At 56.5% G+C, this 18,180-nt stretch overlaps 6 protein-coding genes across 6 annotated transcripts; 2 read left to right on the forward strand and 4 right to left on the reverse strand.

Annotated features, from left to right (window-relative positions):
* Nucleotides 1-666: 666 nt before the first annotated feature.
* Nucleotides 667-2,270, reverse strand: CPAR01_11781 (ssh-4; the record flags this gene model as incomplete). Its single annotated transcript, XM_060496039.1, has 2 exons — nt 667-1,949; nt 2,015-2,270. The coding sequence occupies 2 exons, from the start codon at nt 2,268-2,270 to the stop codon at nt 667-669; spliced, it is 1,539 nt and encodes a 512-aa protein (XP_060344824.1).
* Nucleotides 2,271-7,072: 4,802 nt separating this feature from the next.
* Nucleotides 7,073-8,530, forward strand: CPAR01_11782 (uncharacterized protein; the record flags this gene model as incomplete). Its single annotated transcript, XM_060496040.1, has 1 exon — nt 7,073-8,530. One exon carries the CDS (start codon nt 7,073-7,075, stop codon nt 8,528-8,530), a length of 1,458 nt encoding a protein of 485 aa, XP_060344825.1.
* Nucleotides 8,531-8,751: 221 nt separating this feature from the next.
* CPAR01_11783 (uncharacterized protein) lies at nt 8,752-8,868 on the reverse strand (the record flags this gene model as incomplete). The annotated part of the gene is made up of 1 exon (XM_060496041.1): nt 8,752-8,868. The coding sequence occupies one exon, from the start codon at nt 8,866-8,868 to the stop codon at nt 8,752-8,754; it is 117 nt and encodes a 38-aa protein (XP_060344826.1).
* Nucleotides 8,869-9,689: 821 nt separating this feature from the next.
* On the reverse strand, nt 9,690-11,951 carry CPAR01_11784 (ubiquitin family protein; the record flags this gene model as incomplete). The annotated part of the gene is made up of 2 exons (XM_060496042.1): nt 9,690-11,609; nt 11,667-11,951. The coding sequence occupies 2 exons, from the start codon at nt 11,949-11,951 to the stop codon at nt 9,690-9,692; spliced, it is 2,205 nt and encodes a 734-aa protein (XP_060344827.1).
* A 1,064-nt stretch (nt 11,952-13,015) lies between these two features.
* On the forward strand, nt 13,016-14,603 carry CPAR01_11785 (phosphatidylserine decarboxylase; the record flags this gene model as incomplete). Its single annotated transcript, XM_060496043.1, has 2 exons — nt 13,016-13,458; nt 13,517-14,603. The coding sequence occupies 2 exons, from the start codon at nt 13,016-13,018 to the stop codon at nt 14,601-14,603; spliced, it is 1,530 nt and encodes a 509-aa protein (XP_060344828.1).
* Nucleotides 14,604-15,132: 529 nt separating this feature from the next.
* Nucleotides 15,133-15,747, reverse strand: CPAR01_11786 (nitroreductase; the record flags this gene model as incomplete). Its single annotated transcript, XM_060496044.1, has 1 exon — nt 15,133-15,747. The coding sequence occupies one exon, from the start codon at nt 15,745-15,747 to the stop codon at nt 15,133-15,135; it is 615 nt and encodes a 204-aa protein (XP_060344829.1).
* Nucleotides 15,748-18,180: the final 2,433 nt, after the last annotated feature.

The raw sequence follows: 18,180 nt of genomic DNA on the forward strand, positions 1-18,180 counted from the left end.
ATGACGATAGTACTCCGTAGTCAGAGTTTCTCTTTTCATCATGTATCACAGTCATGCAGGACGCAAAATGTTGGACAGCACAAAGGTTGGTATGATTGATGCAGTATATGCCTGTGTACATGTGTATTCTCCATGACCCTTTTTTGTCGGGCAGTGGAAGACTCTCCTTGCGACTCCTACTTTTTGGGGGATGGTTGGTGGTGTTCTTCGTACAATCGAAGTGGGAACAGAAATTCGGGATGGGAGGCTAACACCACCACAACACCACAAATCTGAACCTGGTAAAAAGAGAGAGTAGATATGCGCGTCAATTCGATGCGGGCGTGTGTGTGTGTGTGTGGTCCAAAGGTATCATGACGCTCGCGGCCGGGACAAACCACGTAGACAAAACAAAGTAAAAAAAAGGAATCCTTCCCCTCCCATTGTCCCCTTTGGGTGAAAAACAAACCAGCATCCCGTCTATTCCAAAATGCCAAACTCCAAGATTCGCCAGGTTTGGAGGGGCTTCTTCTCATCCTTGACTGGTGAGGACCCCCAAACTCCACATTATGACGGCTTGCCCTTGTTCCGCCGTCCTCAACTCCGTTCGACCAGGCTTCTTCTGATGCTTCTTCGGGGGTATGGTACCGTTTTCTCCTGCCCAGCAAGATTTCAAATTTTCAAACATCATTGCGCGCTCTGAGACCTCGACCGGTTGCCGCGTCGATTGCTGGATCGTGGAGTGCTATTCCCCTCCCGCCCCGCGCCGGCTCTCACCGCATCGGTGTAGCTAGGTATCGGTGGGTGCGATGGTCCGGCCGCAGCGGCTGCCGAGGCGCCTCGACTCCGATTAAGAACGCGGATCAACGGCGTATTTTCGCTGTCTGTGCTGTTCCGACGACTGCCGGCCTCCGAGTGGTCGGGGCTCGTGTACTCGGGTGGCGGGTTCAAGGCGTCTTGAAGCCCAAGCCCTACGACGCTTTGCCCTTCGTGCCCGCGATTGATGCTGCTGCTTGGCTCGCCGCCCTCATCGTCGGACACAAAGTGCGTCAGGGAGATGTCAGTCGGGCTTCTTACGGGACCGGGGCTCCTCGGTGGAAGTACTCTGAAGTTTCCGCTTCTCGTCCGCCCATGTTGAGGTCCCAAGCCACTTTGCGAGTAGGACTGTGTCTGAGAGTGCCCCCGCTGCTGCTGTCCGCCGCCGCCGCCGCTGGTGCCTGTGTATCCGTCCTTGCGTCCAGCTTCGAGCAGGATATCGCCCTGTTCGGAGCCATACGGTGGCGGCGGTGCCAGGCTGCCCGTCATGGGGGCAAGACCCCATTTCTTCACGTTGGCCTCGATGAAGACGAAGCCGGCCTGGCCAAAGTTGACGTGGACGATGCAGGGCCCGTTGGCACCGATGGCAGGGAAGAAATTTTGCGACTTTACACCGTGAACGGCATCTTCCAGCTTCTTACCATTGCGGGTGAAGAAAATGGTGCCCGTTCGGGGACGATAACCAACACCGATAACATCGCCCTGAACGAACTGAGGTCCGTAGGGGGTTGCGGCAAATGGCTGGTTGCAACGGCGCTGGCCTGCTGACAGGTATGCTACGGAATGTTTGTGGAAGCCTGGATGGTTAGCGTCATGCGGTTGCAGCGAGGGGCTGGAATGCCATATACCTGGTAGTCTGAACAACGGGTACGGTTTGGTAGCCATGCCGATGCTGAGGAGGGTATTTTCGGGCTTATCGTAGATCTTGGCTTCCCAGTAGTAGACCTCGTTTTGCTTGGGCACAGGCAAGTTGCTCATGACGGTGCATTCAGAGTCGAAGAACTCAATCTCGGTGCGGCCTTCGACGAAACAGTTTGCGATTTCCAGCTCGGGTTCAAATTCCCAAGCAGAAACACCCTTTTCTTGAATGGCGAGGTATTGCGATAGAGAAATGTCGGTTTGAACGGATTCGGGGGGGTTCGCTTGGATGAATGCTACAACGGGAGTTTGGTTAGTCGTGTGCGGATATCGCGGTAAGGACAATACGAAGGTTGCCTACCTTTTGCCCTGAGGTACTCGGTCTTCTGCATATCGTCCATAGACTCGAGAGCCTCGGCCTCCTCCCGGGCAAAAGCCTGCTCATCGTCATATTCGCCTGGTCGGCCGATGCGATCGAGAAAGATGCGACCACTGGCCGTGTATCTGAAGAAGTAGATGACGAGGAAGATGAGAGCGATAAGGACGGCGGAACCAAAGGATGAAAGCAATCCAATGACAACGCCGTTCAGCGCCGATGATGGAGCTGAGGGTGCCATTGTGGGCAGGCGACGAAGTTTGTCGATGGAATCCGGTCAATCGGTCGGCTGTCGTTCGTGGGGCGGTGGTGGTGGACTCGTGAGTAGAGAGGTGGTGAGGTAGGATGGATCGGTCGAGAGGAGGGACGGCTGGCGTCACCGCCGCGAAAGCAGCATTCGCGGGCGAATCGACACTCGTGAAGCAAGCGATGAGAAGGAGAAAAGCGACAGGCGAAATAAACTTGACACGGCAAAAAGAATAAAGGAAGGTCGTCGTCGACGGACGGTGCGAAGAGAGAGAGAGAGATTGGGTGGGATTGAATGAGATGCGAAAGAGTTGGTTGTTGGTTTGGGACAAGTTGGGTTGGCGCGGGCGGGCGGCGAGGCGTGAGCGTAAGGTGAGGGTACGGTAGGCGTACGGGGTGCTGTGGGTAGGCACGCAGGTAAGGCACGGTAGCGTCGGTCGGCAAGGTCAGACGAGCGTTGTCGTCGTCTTTGGAGTGAGGTACCTGGAGGTGAGGTAGCAGCGCAAGTACTGCGTAGGTAGGTAGGCGGTTGTGCTGTGCTGCGCTGTGCACCGCTACGACGGTGGAAGAGCAGTGAGCAGGGCGAATGGTTGCGTTGCCACAGTTCTCCGACTGACCCAAGTCGCAGGTCGATGGGGCATGGGCTGGTCTTGTCTGTGGCGGGTCCCCTCTCTCACTCTCACTCTCAGTCTCTCTCTCTCAGCTGGGCGTGGGACGCAGACACCTTGGGTAAAGGTACTTTAATGTAGGTAAGCAGGTAACCTAAGGTAAGGTTATGTAGGCGGCAGCGGCGCAAAGGGAGTCGGCCGGGTTCTCTGCTGCCCGGGCTACCCAAGGGCGATGGATGACTACCGTAACTAGGCACCTTTTACTATCGAAAAGCAAGGTACTTTAGTTAAGGCAAGGTAAGGTAGATAGATAGGCCCCGTTCACGTAGGGAGAATGGACCGGGGGATCAAGTATCCGAACGATACCTTGGAAAGCCTAGAGGCAGCGTAAGGTAGGGAGAGATCAAATGGGAGAGAGGAGTTCAGTTCAGAGTTGGGATGGAAAAAGAGGGGGACGAGGAAAAAAAAGAATAAAAATAAAAGCAAGGTGTGAGCAAAGGGCTGCACACGCAATCCGGTGGTTTGGTACCAAGTATGGGTAATGCGTACGTATTCCTCGTTGCGTGTGGTGGTGTTTCGAGGTAAGTTTCTTTCTGACAAGAAGGTTAAGGTAGATTCAAGCTGGACCATGGACAACCAGGTCTAGAGGGCCATAACAAATCAAGCGAGGGCTCGAATGTCAAGAGTTGACTTGTGTCTAACATCAAGTGAGGAGAAAAGAAGAAAAAGAGAAGGATGGAACGCCGAGATGTCTACATCTACATCTACATCTACATCTACATCTACTGTGTACGTACCGATAGTCATTGGCCAGGACTGCCTGCTCCGGGAAGAGGTCACTCGCAACTGGCACCGCCCGGGACTGCAGGACGAGGAAGACGGGGTCACTGGAAAGTAACAGCACCAAGAAAAAAAGGTGCATCCGTACGGGAGACGACGGCACAAGGCGCAGCTGGACAGGGTACAAGCGGGTCGGGAGCCATAGTACGCGGGACATGTCCGGATCTTGTTAGAGATGCGCTACCGTTTTCATCGCTGCTTGGTGCTCAAGTGCTAACAGGTGGCGGGGGCAAGATTCGTACTGCGGAGTCGCCGCTCTCAGTCAGGTCCCTCAGAACCAAGGTACCCAGGCAGGTAGATGACGCTGACTGACGGGTCCCAGCTCCATTCCCCGTCCAGCATCTCCCATCTCCGTCTCCTCCCATCTGGAAATCTTGCCATCTTCGGTACCTGGTCGTCCTATGACCCCACCCGCCAACTGTTGTGTACCTGCGCCGCAAAAGTGGGCTAACAAGAGCCTTGCACGTCTGTCACTCACTCACTCAGTCATCCAAGGTATCCATAACCTTCTATTCCAACTTCCAAGGTTCTTCAGGAACAGATACGCATCGTTATTCGTACGGACAACGCACGTGCTCTGAGCGGGCGGAGGTTTGGAGGATCAAAGACGCACAACACCCCCGAAGGGCCCGATGAATCTGCAGCAATCGTCCGTCCGGCAGCTCTGGAACCACCTACCGGAGGAGACTGACGGGAGCCCACCGACCATGCCCGCATGGCCTCCTCACCTCACCGTGTCCCCTTCACCGCGAATTTGCTTGGAGGAGGGAGGATGCAGCCAAGCGTGCGGAGGTTGTGGGAGGCTGGCAGAACACCAGCCAACCACTGCATAACTGGGCACCTCTACTCCATACTCCGTACGCCGTCCCCAGCAGGCCAAATACCGGCCCACGACTTGCTTTCTTCTTCCTGCTCAACAAGTCTGCGGGGGTTTGTGCAACCTTTATTGACTACTGATGATATGCTCGGGGGCACAACTTCTACAAAGCACTACGGCGTAAACCTTGACCAACTCTCCCTTGCTTGTCTGCTCAAGCCGTCCGGGACCGTCCACCAAACACCCAAGTTCCAGCGCCCTCGGCAGCTCCCCTTCTCGAACACCATCTCTGCCATTGTTTCCGCTATCAGCATACTTACTCGCAAGACGCGACAATGGCAATGGGGAACAACGATGGACAGAACACAGCGACAGAACAAGGCATGCATTAACCACCCGTCCGGGCGGTTAAGCCTAAGCCATGCTAGGTCAAGGACCAAACCCACCCGCCAACCCGCCAACCCTAGCCCCAAAGTTCAAGGACCAACGAGGCAGCGTGAGCCCAGAGAAGGGCCAAGGGGGAAGGGGACCACTGGAATGGCAGGGTGGCTGGGCAGGGCCTGGCGCAGCCCGCTAGTTTCAACTCACAACAAGAGATTCGCATTGCGGTTTCATGCTCTGGCCGTCTCTTTGTACCACCAAAAAAAGACGGGAGTGCCCCCTTTCGTCTCGAAGCCGCCGGCCGTGCTCAGCCGCAATTCCTCCCTGCCCCGTACCTACAGCCTCCAAGCATTGAGGTTTGGAGGCGAGCAAAGAGAATCTTGGTGTCTCATTATTTACTCGACTAGCCCACTACCGCGGGTCAATAATGGCATTTTCTTTGTCTGCGTTCGGGAACAAAGCGATGAACAACGGCGGCCCTGACGCAAAATCCATTCTCCCAGGGGCTAGCATTTCTCCAATGGCCGCGACCGTCGTCCAGGACTTCCAGCGATACGACCCCATCCCCCCGTCCCGTCACTGTAACGCGCAGGCCATCATCATGCGCCGTATTTCCCCTTTTGCATCCGACTTCTTCATGCTGCTACCGATCCATCCATGCCCCTTCCCTCCTCATTCCTCTGAATTGCCCGGAGACGGTTGCCCACGCACCAGACGCCCCAAGCTTTAGGTAATCCTTCCCGCTCTTTCGTATCTCTCGGCACCCGGCATCGTCAAAATCTGAAGGTAACGTACGTTTCCAGCGTTGCCCCCTTTCCTGTCCGTGATCGGGTCCGAGACCTCCGTGATGAAAGAGCTTCAGGGACGGCGAGGGAAGATTGCTCCTAAAAAATAAATAAAAAACATTCCTGGTCACGGCCCGCCGCCAGACTATTGTCAGTGCCCCATCGCATTCCCACCATTGACGGACACCGGATACCTGTCAAGTTCATGTCAGAAATTCCTCCAAACGGCGCCGCACCCGAACGCCTCCTCTCCCCGTCTTCGCTGGGCTGGCTGGTTGGCGGCGCGCACAGTCGCTAATCGGGGGCACGGGGGTTGTCGGTGTCGGTGGGAGTGGATTGCGTGCCTGGTTTCGTGGTTTGTCCGCTACCTATGCTGCGATGCTACCTTACTCAGCACGTCAAACTTGAGAGTTTTGGGCACATTCCGACTTCGTACCCCCGCCCGTAGGGCCGGGTGGATCCACCCTGCCTTTTTCGACTCCACTTTGCTCCGGTGCGGGAGATCGGCCGGACGGGAGACATGGTAAACTCGTGATCCACTTTTCATCTACCTCCGAAAACCACTTTCCTCGCGCCGCCCCCCGGTAAGGTTCTTCATCGTCCGAAACCTGAACAACCACGACGGTGAATGACTGTGTTCTGCAACAACTGCAGCAATCATGTAAGGGAGGGTCGCATCAAATTTTTTACCATGACGAGGGACCTTTTTCCAATATGTTACTGCTGCTTGTTTGTTCTGGGGTTCGACATCAAAGCCGTAGATTGTCTGGCGGTAAAGTTTTACCATGTCCCCCTCCCCCCCTGTTAGTACCGAGACCAACGACCACCGCGGTTCCCGTCTTGTTTGCTTCTACGTTCTGTGAATCACCCACGTTGAAGTTTCCAAACGCATTTCGCTGTTCTTGTGTACCTCATTCACTCTTGTAGAGTCACTATAAAATATGAGTGTGATTGACGCGAACCATTCTAGACGGAAGATCAAACCACAATCGCCTTGACCCAAGGCCGGTTCGTGAGTCTGTGGCAGCAACTCATCTCCTGTATATGAGACTCATCCCAAACTCACCTCCAATGTACTGCACTGCAGTGAAGCTATTTCCGATACAAAAGTGATCCACCCCTTCCTTTCTATCCCATCTCCGATACATATTCACCACAGTAACCCACGCCGCCAGCGCCGCAAGGTCCCTAGTAAAAATACCCCCATCTCCGGTATCCCTTCTATTTCTTCTTATTCTCGTAAGCAGGTCAGTCAGCTCAGTCAGTCACCAGTTACCTACCTAGTTACCTACCCAATTACCTACCCAATTACCTACCCAATTCCTTTCTTACCCCCCTCCCCCCCCTCATACACCATCTATTCGCAATGGAACACAACAACAATCGCGAGGACAAGAAGTCCAAAAGTAAGAAGCCCAACCGCAGACCACGGGATAAACGATCCACCTGCCGCCACTTCCTCGAGGGCCGCTGCACCTACGGCAGAGAAAACTGCAACTTCCCCCACAGAGACGGGGAGCTGCGGCCCGAGATGGTCGCTGCCGCGGCCCAGCAGGAGGAGGAGGTCGCGCTGGCGGAGGCGAGGTACAACGCCAACGCCCACGCCCACGCCCTCTACAGCAGCAGCGTCACGTACAATAGTGGGTTGTACGTCAACGGCCACTACGTCAACCACGGCCATTACACCAACAATGGCCGCGTCAACAACAGCCACCACCAGCTGCCGCCGCCTCCGCCTCAGTGGATGGGATATCGCATCGCCAATCCTATGCCCAACGCCCTGGGCTGGCCGACATTCGACGGCACGCAGGAGGAGGCGACGTCGTACTTCGACTCGCCGCTGCCGCCGTACGCTGGGCCCTCGAGCCATGCTGGACCCTCTCGCCCGCCGCCGGGATACGGCCCCCCGGAATACGGTGCTCCGGGTCCTTACTATGCGCCCCCGCACCTCCACGGCAGACACGGCTACGGCTACGCCGGTCCCTCCTTCCCGCCGCCGGGTCTGCCCTTGCCCTTGCCCGGCCCGCCGCTCGATCCCATGGGCATGAGCTGGCGACCCACCCACCAGCCCGGACCCCTCGGCCCGCCTCCTGGCTTCGGCCCGGGCCCGTTAAACGCCCTCGCGCGTCCTCCGGGCTTCGAACCCGGATCCGGACCGGGGGCTCACCCCCTTTCCCCCTCCCCTGCCCCCCCTAACCCTCACCATGGGCTTGAGCTTGTGTCTGCCGCCGTCGCCGCCTCGCCTGCGCCTGAAGAGGCCCCCGTCCCCAACACCGCTCCCGCCGCAACGGTTGCAGGCCCGGCTCAAGACCCTAGTACCATACGATGCTGGTACGGTCTTGGCTGCAAGAGGCCAGGGTGCCATTTCCGGCATGATGGCGGCCGTGACGGGCATGTCGTCAATGGAGAGGCCAGCGGCAGCGTCAGTGCCAATGCCAATGGCGACGGCGACGAGGGCTACGAGGGCGATGGCGACGACGTGAGCATGAGCGAGTCATCAGGCTCCATGTACGTCCCGCCCCCGCCCGCGAGCGAACAGTTCTCCGCGGCGGCCATCCCTCAATCTTCGCCGCGGCAGCTGCCGGATTCCGTCGCCGGCGATGTCACCCCTCCCTCCGTTGGCGGGGACGTCACCTCTTCTTCCGCTGCCGGCGACGTCACCCCTCCTTCTCCGGAGCATACCTCGGAGGAATACTCTGCGGAGGAGGGGGAGGGGGATGCGGAACAGCCTGCCGCCAGACGTCCCGGGCCCGCGGTCGTTGACGGACGGAGTGCCTGGGGCTTGGGTTCGGTCAAGGCCAATGGTACGCAGGAGGCTGCCTGAATTCCTCTTCCTTCTCGCTCACACCGGCAAAAGCACCGTACGCATATCGATGCGGCGGCACTCATCTTGGGGACCGTCGGAATGGTGGTATCTGTCTGCTCGCCGCCGCGCTATCGTATCAGGAGGTCAATATCACCCCCAGCCCTCCCTTCCAGGATTGTAACGAGACATTCGTTCTGATCGTCTGAGATGATGGTACCTGGAGCGAGAGCCGACGAGTATCAAACATCGACCATGACCACGACAAACTTGATCAGATGCATAGGAAGCAATCGACGACGCAAGACACGAAGTAGAGGCGTCATTGCTGAGATTTTTCGAGTCTGGGAGAACGACATGGTCCGATGGAACCTGACATCCTCTGGAGCCTGTGCCCATATGAATACGATAGAGAGACGAAGAGAAAAGAACAAAAGAGCGAAAAAAAGCCACAGGTAAAAGGAAAATAAGAGGTAAGTGAGGAAGGCAGAGAAAAAGGCACACGACAAACGGCGAGGAAAGGGTCGTATTGATCTTGCCTCCAACACTCCTCGACCGACCGCAAGCCTACTGAGGGACGAGGGACGGCTGTCTGGGCCATGATTAATGAGAAGATGGGTTAGACAGCCGGCCATTATCTGGTGGTCGGTCGTATACGGGGAAATGGTGTACGAGAAAAGAGAGGTCGCAACAAGGAGACTTCGAAAACGATTCCAAACGATGAGCCTTCCTCTATAGTGTAATTATTCGGAGAATACTATAGAGGAAGGCCGATGAAAATGACGCGAGACGAGGCTCTCATGTAGAGGGGGTAAACCACTCCTGGGCGGTGAAAAAGAGGATTGAGTTATGAGGTATTGGGCAGCCTTCACCATCGTGTCGGGCCCCGTCAACAACTCAAAATCTTAACCCAAGACGACGACTCGCGTAGATTGCCCCGAGGCATTGCAGCAGATTGGGTCACGGTTGCGCCCACGGCGTAAACTGGTCAAGATAGAAATGGATAGAACATAAACTGATCTTTACGCTGGACAAACAAAAACATGCATTGATGTGAGTCCCGATGTCAACGCTCTACACCCGACTCCATGCGCAAAGGAACGTCCTTGGAGCGTCCGCTGGGTAATCTGTATTTTACAACGATCCTTCATCTTATTCAATCCTTTGGGCTCCGTCCCTCTTACAGCGCCAATAGCGGCTGCTGCTCCTCCGCTCGACGCTGGTCTCCCCCGTGCGTTTCCCTCTGAGCCTCGTTCTCACCCTCCTCCGTATCGTTGCGTCCTGAAGTCTCATTCGTCTCGTCATTATTCTGGGTTTCTGTGTTGTTCTCAGGGTTGGCCGCGGCCTCTGCCGCAGCGGCAGCAGCAGCCTCCGCTTCCTCCCTTCTCTGACGCTCGGCGCGGGCTTCGGCTTCAAGATGAGCAATATGGCGCTCCGCAACACCTGGTGCAATACTAGCCAGGAAGAGAAGACCAGCTCTCTCGAGCCGCCGCACTTGATCCATCAACCAGTTCGCATTGTCGTGTCTGCGCTGAGCTACCAGCCTGGCAGCTGCTCGTGTCGGATCAGGTTGACCATCGCGTCCAACCACGGCCTGGTCGTCTCGGGGACGGACAGGCTCATTGACATTATTCGGCGCAGCTAGGGGTAGCAGATTCTCCATGTGACGTCTGACTGGTCCCACAGCCTGGTCAAAGTAATTGTTTAGAAGTCCAGTGTTCAGAACAAAGATGCTGATCGCGATTGAAATCACAGTGATCCACCTAGACCAGCCGGCGTTGGGCGAAGTAAACCACCACACAAAGAGGGCAAGCCTAACTACCAGCCAAAAGTGCGGCCACACTTGCGCAATGAGCGGAGCGATACCCGGGTTGTTGGGGTGGGCAGGCACTGCTGCTGCGGCAGGCTGTCCCTGAGGCTGATGCATGGGCGGTTGTGCCTCAGGCTGGTGCTGCTGCTGCACCTGCGGTTGAGGTTCGGCTTGATGTGCTGGTTGCTGTTCTTCGTGATGAGGTGGTGGAGTTACAAAGGCTCCTGGCCAGGCAACATGTTGAGGGCGACCTCGCATTCTCGCGAGCGCAGAGGCGGTTTGGTGAAGGGTTGAGGTAGTGTGGGGCTGCCCTCTTGGAGTGTAGTACGAGTCCGTGGCGTTGTTGATCAATAGAGCACGAGGACCTTGAGGCGAAGACAAGATATAAACTTCAGGACCGGACGGTGCTTGCTGTTGAGCGTTTGTAGAATGTCTGCTGCCGCCGCTGACTGAGCGAGCGGTAGGATCAGGGGTAGGCCGCCTACTGCTGGCTCTGGATCCAGGGGTTGGGTAGTAAGGAGTAGTGACGCCAACAGATGAGCCTCCATTGGCAAGGGATGTGCTTGAGGCGCTCCTCTGCATCGCGTTGGTCATGGCCAATGTTGCTTGGTTGCTGTCAGCGGCCCTCAAGATGGTCTGGACGTCAGCAGTGGACAGAGGCGTCGAGGTGCCTTGACTGCCCGGCTGCTGAACGTTCAATTGGCCACCGAGGAAGGTCTCGTTGACCGTTACGCGATACGTCTGTCCGTTCGGCATGAGGCCCTCTCGTACATACGTGTGCCCTTCAGGATTGCTAAGCGGGCTCGCGCGTCCACGAGTGGGTTCCACAGGATTGGGGACCGCCGCCGGTGTGTCGCCAACGCCATGCATACCCATAGACGCTCTCATAGCCTGATTCTGATTGATCTGCTGGTGGGCCATGGCCCTGTTCATAGCCTCACGTTGAAGTCCGTTCATCCAGGCCGTCATGCTCTGGTGCTGTTGCGCCTGCAGTTGCTGGAGCTGCTGCAGGGTCAGGTTCGCTGGTAATTGGGGTGGTGCTGGGAAGGGCATAGGGTTCGACGTCGGATGCAGAGGCGTTCGTCTGGTAAAGGCCGCAGCTGTAGGCTGACTGCCATGATGATGGATGTGTTGGGGTTGACCGGTGGTGCCAAAAGGGCCTGGAAAATGGGCAGTGGGCGGCGCCGGGCTCGACCCTCGAACAAGTGCCGGTGTCGGAGTCGTAGAGCGATGCGGTTCTGCGACGTCTCGGAGCACGAGGTGAATCGTCTGCTGGTCGGTAGTGCGGATCTGTCCCCAAGTCAGTCAGCGATGGTGTGCAATTGTTAGCAGAGCAGGGGGACTTACGACTTCCTCGCCGAGGACGGTCAGGAGAGTGTCCCCATCCTGCGCCAAAGGCCGGCCCCGGTAGATCAATCGCTGCTGGGCATCGGTCGGCTTGAGAGGAAGCGCTTGTCGAATTTTCTCCTTGAGCTGCCGAACCGTCGTGGTGGCCGCGAGACCAGGGAAGACCAAGGGTCGGCTAGACGTGGCAGCGGTGGATGGCGACAAGACCTGCAGGTTTACGGACAGGTGTTCAGAAGTAGCCTCTGGCGCAGAGGGCGCGGCGGAAGACGAGGCTTCAGAGGCCATGATGAGGCCTATCGGTCATGCCACGCAGAGCGCGACGCGGCAGCTTCGTCTGATTGTCCGCGGGAAAGGAGTAGTGGTGTATGCGCAAGGAAACGATGCTCATGTCACCGTGTCGTTCGTAGACGGGGAAATTTAGGACATGTGTTGCTCTCCGACTGCAGACTCTCCAGCTCAGGTACGGACCCGCTGGCCTCACTAAAAACGTGGGTACGTAGTCTGTCCCTGGGACCCGGAAGGCCCGATCCATGCACGCTGTCCCAATCGGGCGGGTGGTGACAGCCCGATTATGTAAGCCAAAAGATGAGATGCATCTGATCCTCAGTTACATTGAGGGAAGGGAGGTATGCATCACCTGGAACTTACCCATCGGTGTTCGTCTTTGACAGGCTTACCTTCCTGTCACTCTGATTTCTATGTGATTTGCATGTTTTCCTATGAAGATGTGTATGTGAATATGAGCTATGTCACTAGAGGCAATAGTGATGCATTCAAAGGGTCAGCAACGCCACGGTCACAGAGACGCAAGAGTTTCACTAAATTTCATCCCTCTGCCCAAGTGACTAACCCAGGGCAGGCAAAAATGATGAGAAAGTCGGGGAGTTGAGTCTCTCGAGCTTCAGACACACATGGAACAATTGAGACCTGTCAAAGATGGACGACTCAAGTACTTCTCCTTCTATGAGGCTGGTGGCTTACGAGTTCGAGCCACAGTGCAGCCTTTATAAATTAATTCCGAATTTGCTTCGGAAAAGTCCCCTCTATACAACTTTGAAAAGATGAAGTAACGCTCCTCGGCTTCCAGCAGTTTTGTGTGCTCGAAGTCTATTCAAATGCATCATGGAGAGGACGTTGCTCCTGGTTGCCCAAATGAGACTAGCGCAGTCGGATGGTTCGTGCTGCGTCATCCCAAAGCTGCCGGTGCCGAGCTGCAAGATCTTATCGCAAGACGCCTGCTCATCCAAACTGTCATCGTCTGGCCCATTTGCTCGTCCCCGCAAACCCAGCCAAAAGCCCGGTGGCCCCAAACAATCGCAAACCCCCTCGATTGAGGTCCCATTCCCACCATGGCTACGCTGTACGCTCGCCAGAGCCAGCTACGGGCCACCAACCTCTTCTCTCTCCACGGCCCCTGCGCCTCGACCCGATTCTTCTCTCAGCAGCAGCAGCGCCCTCGCTTCTCCTCCCGCCTGCGGCACGCCCTCAACAACAGCAAAGTGCAGTGGTACCAGATCCCCGTCGGCCTCGGCATCGGCTTCCTGGGCCTGGTTCAGTTCTACAAGGTCTCGACGCGCGAGCGCGAGAAGCAGGAGAGGGACGACGTCCAGGATGGCGCGCCGCCTAAGAAGCGCGCAAAGATCAGGCCCGACGGACCATGGCAGGTCCAGGTCATGTCGACGCTGCCCTTGAAAGCGATTTCGAGGCTCTGGGGTCGCTTCAACGAATTGACTATCCCTTACTACCTTCGTGTTCCCGGTTTCAAGCTCTACTCATGGATCTTTGGCGTCAAGTATAGTCTATCGAAAAGTCCGAGTCTGGCATCATTCCATGCTAACCTACCTCGACAGCTTGAACGAAGTCGCCGAACCCGATTTGCGAACATATCCGAACCTCGCCTCTTTCTTCTACCGCCAACTCAAGCCCGGTTCCCGTCCCCTCCACCCAGACTCCAACGCCCTGCTCTCTCCCTCTGATGGCCGCGTCTTGCAATACGGCCAGATTGAAGGCGGAGATATCGAGCAGGTCAAGGGCATGACGTACAGCATCGACGCCCTCCTCGGCAAGAACACACCCACATCAAGTATCGCGAGCGGATGGTCCACACCTCAGGAAGCTGAGGCGGACAAGGCCAACATCTCCCCCAACGAGGACCTCGTCAAGACGGATGAGGAGTTTGCACGCGTCAATGGCATCTCCTACACCGTGCCCAGCCTCCTTTCGGGCGCTGCCATGTCGGTGCGCAAGGGTTCCCTCAAAGACGAGGCCGTCGAGCCACCCTCGCCGTCTGCCGTCTCCGAGGTTCGCGCCGACCTCGCCCTCGGCGAGAAGCCCTGGTACGACCTGATCTCGCCCGACAACAAGACGTCCTTGTACTACGCCGTCATCTACTTGGCCCCCGGAGACTACCACCGCTTCCACTCGCCCGCCAACTGGGTCGTCGAACGCCGCCGCCACTTTGCCGGCGAGCTCTACAGCGTCTCCCCGTACCTCCAGCGCACGCTGCCCGGTCTCTTCACTCTCAACGAGCGCGTCGTTCTCCTCGGCCGCTGGCGCTACGGATTCTTCAGCTATGTTCCCGTCGGTGCCACCAACGTGGGATCCATCAAGATCAACTTTGATCGTGAGCTGCGCACCAACAGCTTGACCACGGACACGGCGGCCGACCGTGCTGCCGAGGAGGCTGCGGCCCGCGGTGAGCCCTACACGGGGTTCGCCGAGGCGACGTATGCCTCGGCCAGTCCCGTGCTCGGTGGTCACGCTCTGCGGAGAGGCGAGGAGATGGGTGGTTTCCAGCTCGGTAGCACCATTGTGCTGGTGTTTGAGGCGCCGACCGAGGGCAAAACGCCGGATGACAAGTCTGGCTGGAGATGGGCTGTTGAAAAGGGCCAGACGGTCAGAATGGGCCAGGCGTTGGGATTTATTGAAGAAGAGTGAAAGATGTCTTTTTGTCTAAATAGGACGAATGTCCATGTACACATATACACCAATCGACTTAGAGCGTCGCGATGAACAACAAAAACGGAGAGCTGAATTCATCTTGTTTTTCGTAGTGTCCTAGGCTCAGCGCTATGGAGTACCACCATCGATGTCAGCCCGAATTCCCAAAGTGTGATTTGAATCCCGTTGTGCCCGTCAGCGCGTGGCGTCAGATCTTTATTTCGAATGGGCGGATTCAATTGGCTTCCGTGAGTGTGGCGCCGATCCCGTCTCACTTACATGGCACCTTCTTTTTTTTTTTTTATTCCGAAAGGATTGTGGGAGACGACGACAAACAAATGTTTTAGAATCATTTCAATGCATTAAATTCATTCAAAAGTCCATCGCTAAAGGTTGTCTGAATAGCCAAACAGGGTGGGCCAGAAAAAAAACTCCAGCAGATGCAGCTTTATATGTGTTTTCCTCCACTGACTTTATCTCCTCTCTTGAAAACTCGCAGGTTCTAGGCGTCCCATTCTATTGTCGTCTACGAGCTGAAGGTCTTGAAGATCTCCTCAATGGGCTTGAACTCCTTGGGGCCAGCCTCGCCCGTCTTGCCGCCAAAGACGAGCTGGGCGTTGAGCTTCCAGCTGGCGGGGACCTTCCACTCGGCGGCGACCTGCTGGTCGACGAGCGGGTTGTAGTGCTGCAGGTTGGCGCCGAGGCCCTCGGCCTCGAGGGCGGTCCAGACGGCGAACTGGAGCATGCCGTCGGACTGGTTGGCCCAGATGGGGAAGCGGTCGGCGTACAGGGCGAACTTCTCCTGCATGCCGTTGACGACGTCCTGGTCCTCGAAGAAGAGGACGGAGCCGGCGGCGCCCTTGAACATGTTGAGCTTGCCGCTGGTGGACTCCCACTGCTCGGCGGGGACGATGGCCTTGAGGACGGAGAGGGCAATGTCCCAGAACTTTTCGTGCTCTGCGCCGTGGAGGACGACGACGCGGTTGGACTGGGAGTTGAAGGAGGAGGGGACGTGGGCGAGGGCGGTCTTCACGATCTCGTCGACGCGGGCGGTCTCGATGGGGAGGGTCTTGGAGAGGGGGTAGTAGGTGCGGCGGGCCTTGACGGCGTCGAGGATGAGGTTTGCGCTGGGGGCGGACATTTTGGCTGTGGTTGAGGTGAAGGTTCTCAGGAAGGGTTGTTGTTTGGTTATGGTGGTGGTTGTGGTGAGAGGACGGAGGGTGGAGAGTCTCTTTGTTGCTTGGATTGCTGTTCTGGCGATGCTGATCATGATTCTTCTCTCCTACATGTTTGGGATGGGGGGAGGGCGTCTCAATGGGTTATATACCGATGGGAGACGAGAGGAAGGGGGGGCCATGGGAACCACAATAGCTACGGAGTGTCCGTACTTACGCTAGGTACGGATACCTTTCCCATCCCGCCTTTGGGATTTCTCCCGCAAAGGCGTCTCAGAACCCGTTGGAAACCTTTCCCTCCCTCCCTCGCACCCCTCCTCCCCCACATCGACAGCAACACCTAGCAACTACAGCAAGCAGCACTGCGGTCGGAAGCAAGCAAGCAAGTAGGTGCGCCAAAGAGCTACACTACAAGCCCAAGGTCCCCGCTTCTCTGCCCCTCCATGCCATGGATCAGGGCGTCTCCATCATCGGATAGGGACCACCCCCCTGACTGAAGATGCTCGAGCGCCAAAGGCGTGCTTTGGGGGGACGAGGGCCCGGCCGCTGAGCAAATGGTGTGGTAATCAAGCGTGTACCGGATTACCAATGGCACCCCAATGATATCCCACTGGCGCCAGTTCACCAACATGATGTACCTTTACCTAGGCCTCAGAGATTGAGACTGACATGGCTGGCAAGGAGTCGATAGCGCAGGAAAGCTCCGGCGCGATGAAGCGGAATCTTTTTTTTTTCCGCTGGTTCCAATGGCCGACGGCGAGTCACATTTCGCTGCAGAATCGCATTTCTTTGTCATGTCACTCAGCACATAAACTAGGCCGTATTGGGGAAGTTTGGGGGATGATTAAGCGGGCGGTACACGGATACGGAGTACTCAATTGACATCATTCCGCTGGCGGGGTACCTTTTGCATTTTCATTCCTGCGGTTCAACCTCACAAAGACAACGCGATAGGTACATTCATACATACAGATTGTAGTTTGTTCACGACTCGATGATAATTGTACTTCTTACTCGCCAATTTACATCGTTTCGTGCTAGCTACCGGTACCCAAAGACAAGCTTTTATGAGGGGGTTCCCTAGAGTAAGGTACCTTATTTCTCGTGCAATGCCAAAGTGGAAGAAAGAGAGCATGCTATAGTTCCGGTTCCCGATATTTTCTCGGGGAATCGGGGAACGATGCAAACATCCACCGCGCGGGAATTGCAACGAGAGGGAATAGACGCCCATGCGGGCGTGCGCCACGCCTGTCACGAATATTCTAGAATAATGACAGACTCCAGATACATCACGCTACGGATGCACACACGTCCCGTCCAGCTCTACAGAGTACCTACATCACCCACCCCCTTGCAGGCGGTGAAGAACAGACCCAGGGGAGAGACACGAGATTGGGGGCTAAAACAAGCCTCCTGGATAGCTTGATAGCTTTCTTCCCCAAGCATTTCATTTCCAATCTACCGCGCGTGTGTCTGTCATTCCCGTCTCCCCTGATCGTCCGACCATCTCTAGTTGCCCAAGTGCTTTGCTGGGGAACAAACACGTTCAAAGACATGCATGGCGATGCGCCCTGCGCCCTGCGCCTTTCCCGCGCGTCCCAAGACTCGAAAGCTCGCGGCCGACCTGCTCCAAGAAGGTATCCACAAGCAGTGAGCACCCAGATCGGATCCTGCAGCAACACCAAGGCGCATCCCACAAGTCGCCGCATTTCATCCGAGACCCCTTTCTCCCAAGTTCCCGCGCGGGTCGGGTAAACGACGACGACCGTTGACCGTATACTTCACCAGCCTCCAGAACCGCCGGCGCGGTTGGCGTTTGTTGAATTACAAACCAGCACTCATGATTATCAATTCTCAAGACAAGAGTCAACGCGCGCCAGTATTCTGTTTTCTCTAGATGCTAGGTACGATCGCATAACTTGCCCGACTCAAAGTCCAGCGCATCGCTCAAATGAGCAAAGCTATCCTGAACGCAGAAGCACAGGGCCCTGGCCCCCCCACACACATACTTACACACACCCGCGCGATGACAAGCAGCTGAATAAGCCAAAGCCCCTCCCAATCCATACCCGCGCGCGAGAACCCACCCCGCCAGAACTACCTTACTCCCGCCCGTCCAGCCACCAGCCCATCACGATGGCGCAATACTGAATGGCGTCCCGGTCGTTGCGCGGGTGATGGAGTACGCCATACGGATACCAAGTGAGGTACGGACATATTCTGCCCACATGAACCATATGCGACCGGGAGTAGCTCCACTTCGGAGCACCAAGTTGACATGCCCCCCCCCTTCCTCCGGAAGAGAATATGCCCGGCGCAAAGGGTTTCGGCTTCCGTTATGAAGCACGGCGCATGCCGTGTCTACCGTCTCTTCGCCGAGAACTTCCAAGTGTTGGGCG

Source organism: Colletotrichum paranaense (assembly GCF_030867605.1).
Source record: "Colletotrichum paranaense strain IMI 384185 chromosome Unknown Scaffold_10.1, whole genome shotgun sequence".
NCBI lineage: Eukaryota > Fungi > Ascomycota > Sordariomycetes > Glomerellales > Glomerellaceae > Colletotrichum > Colletotrichum paranaense.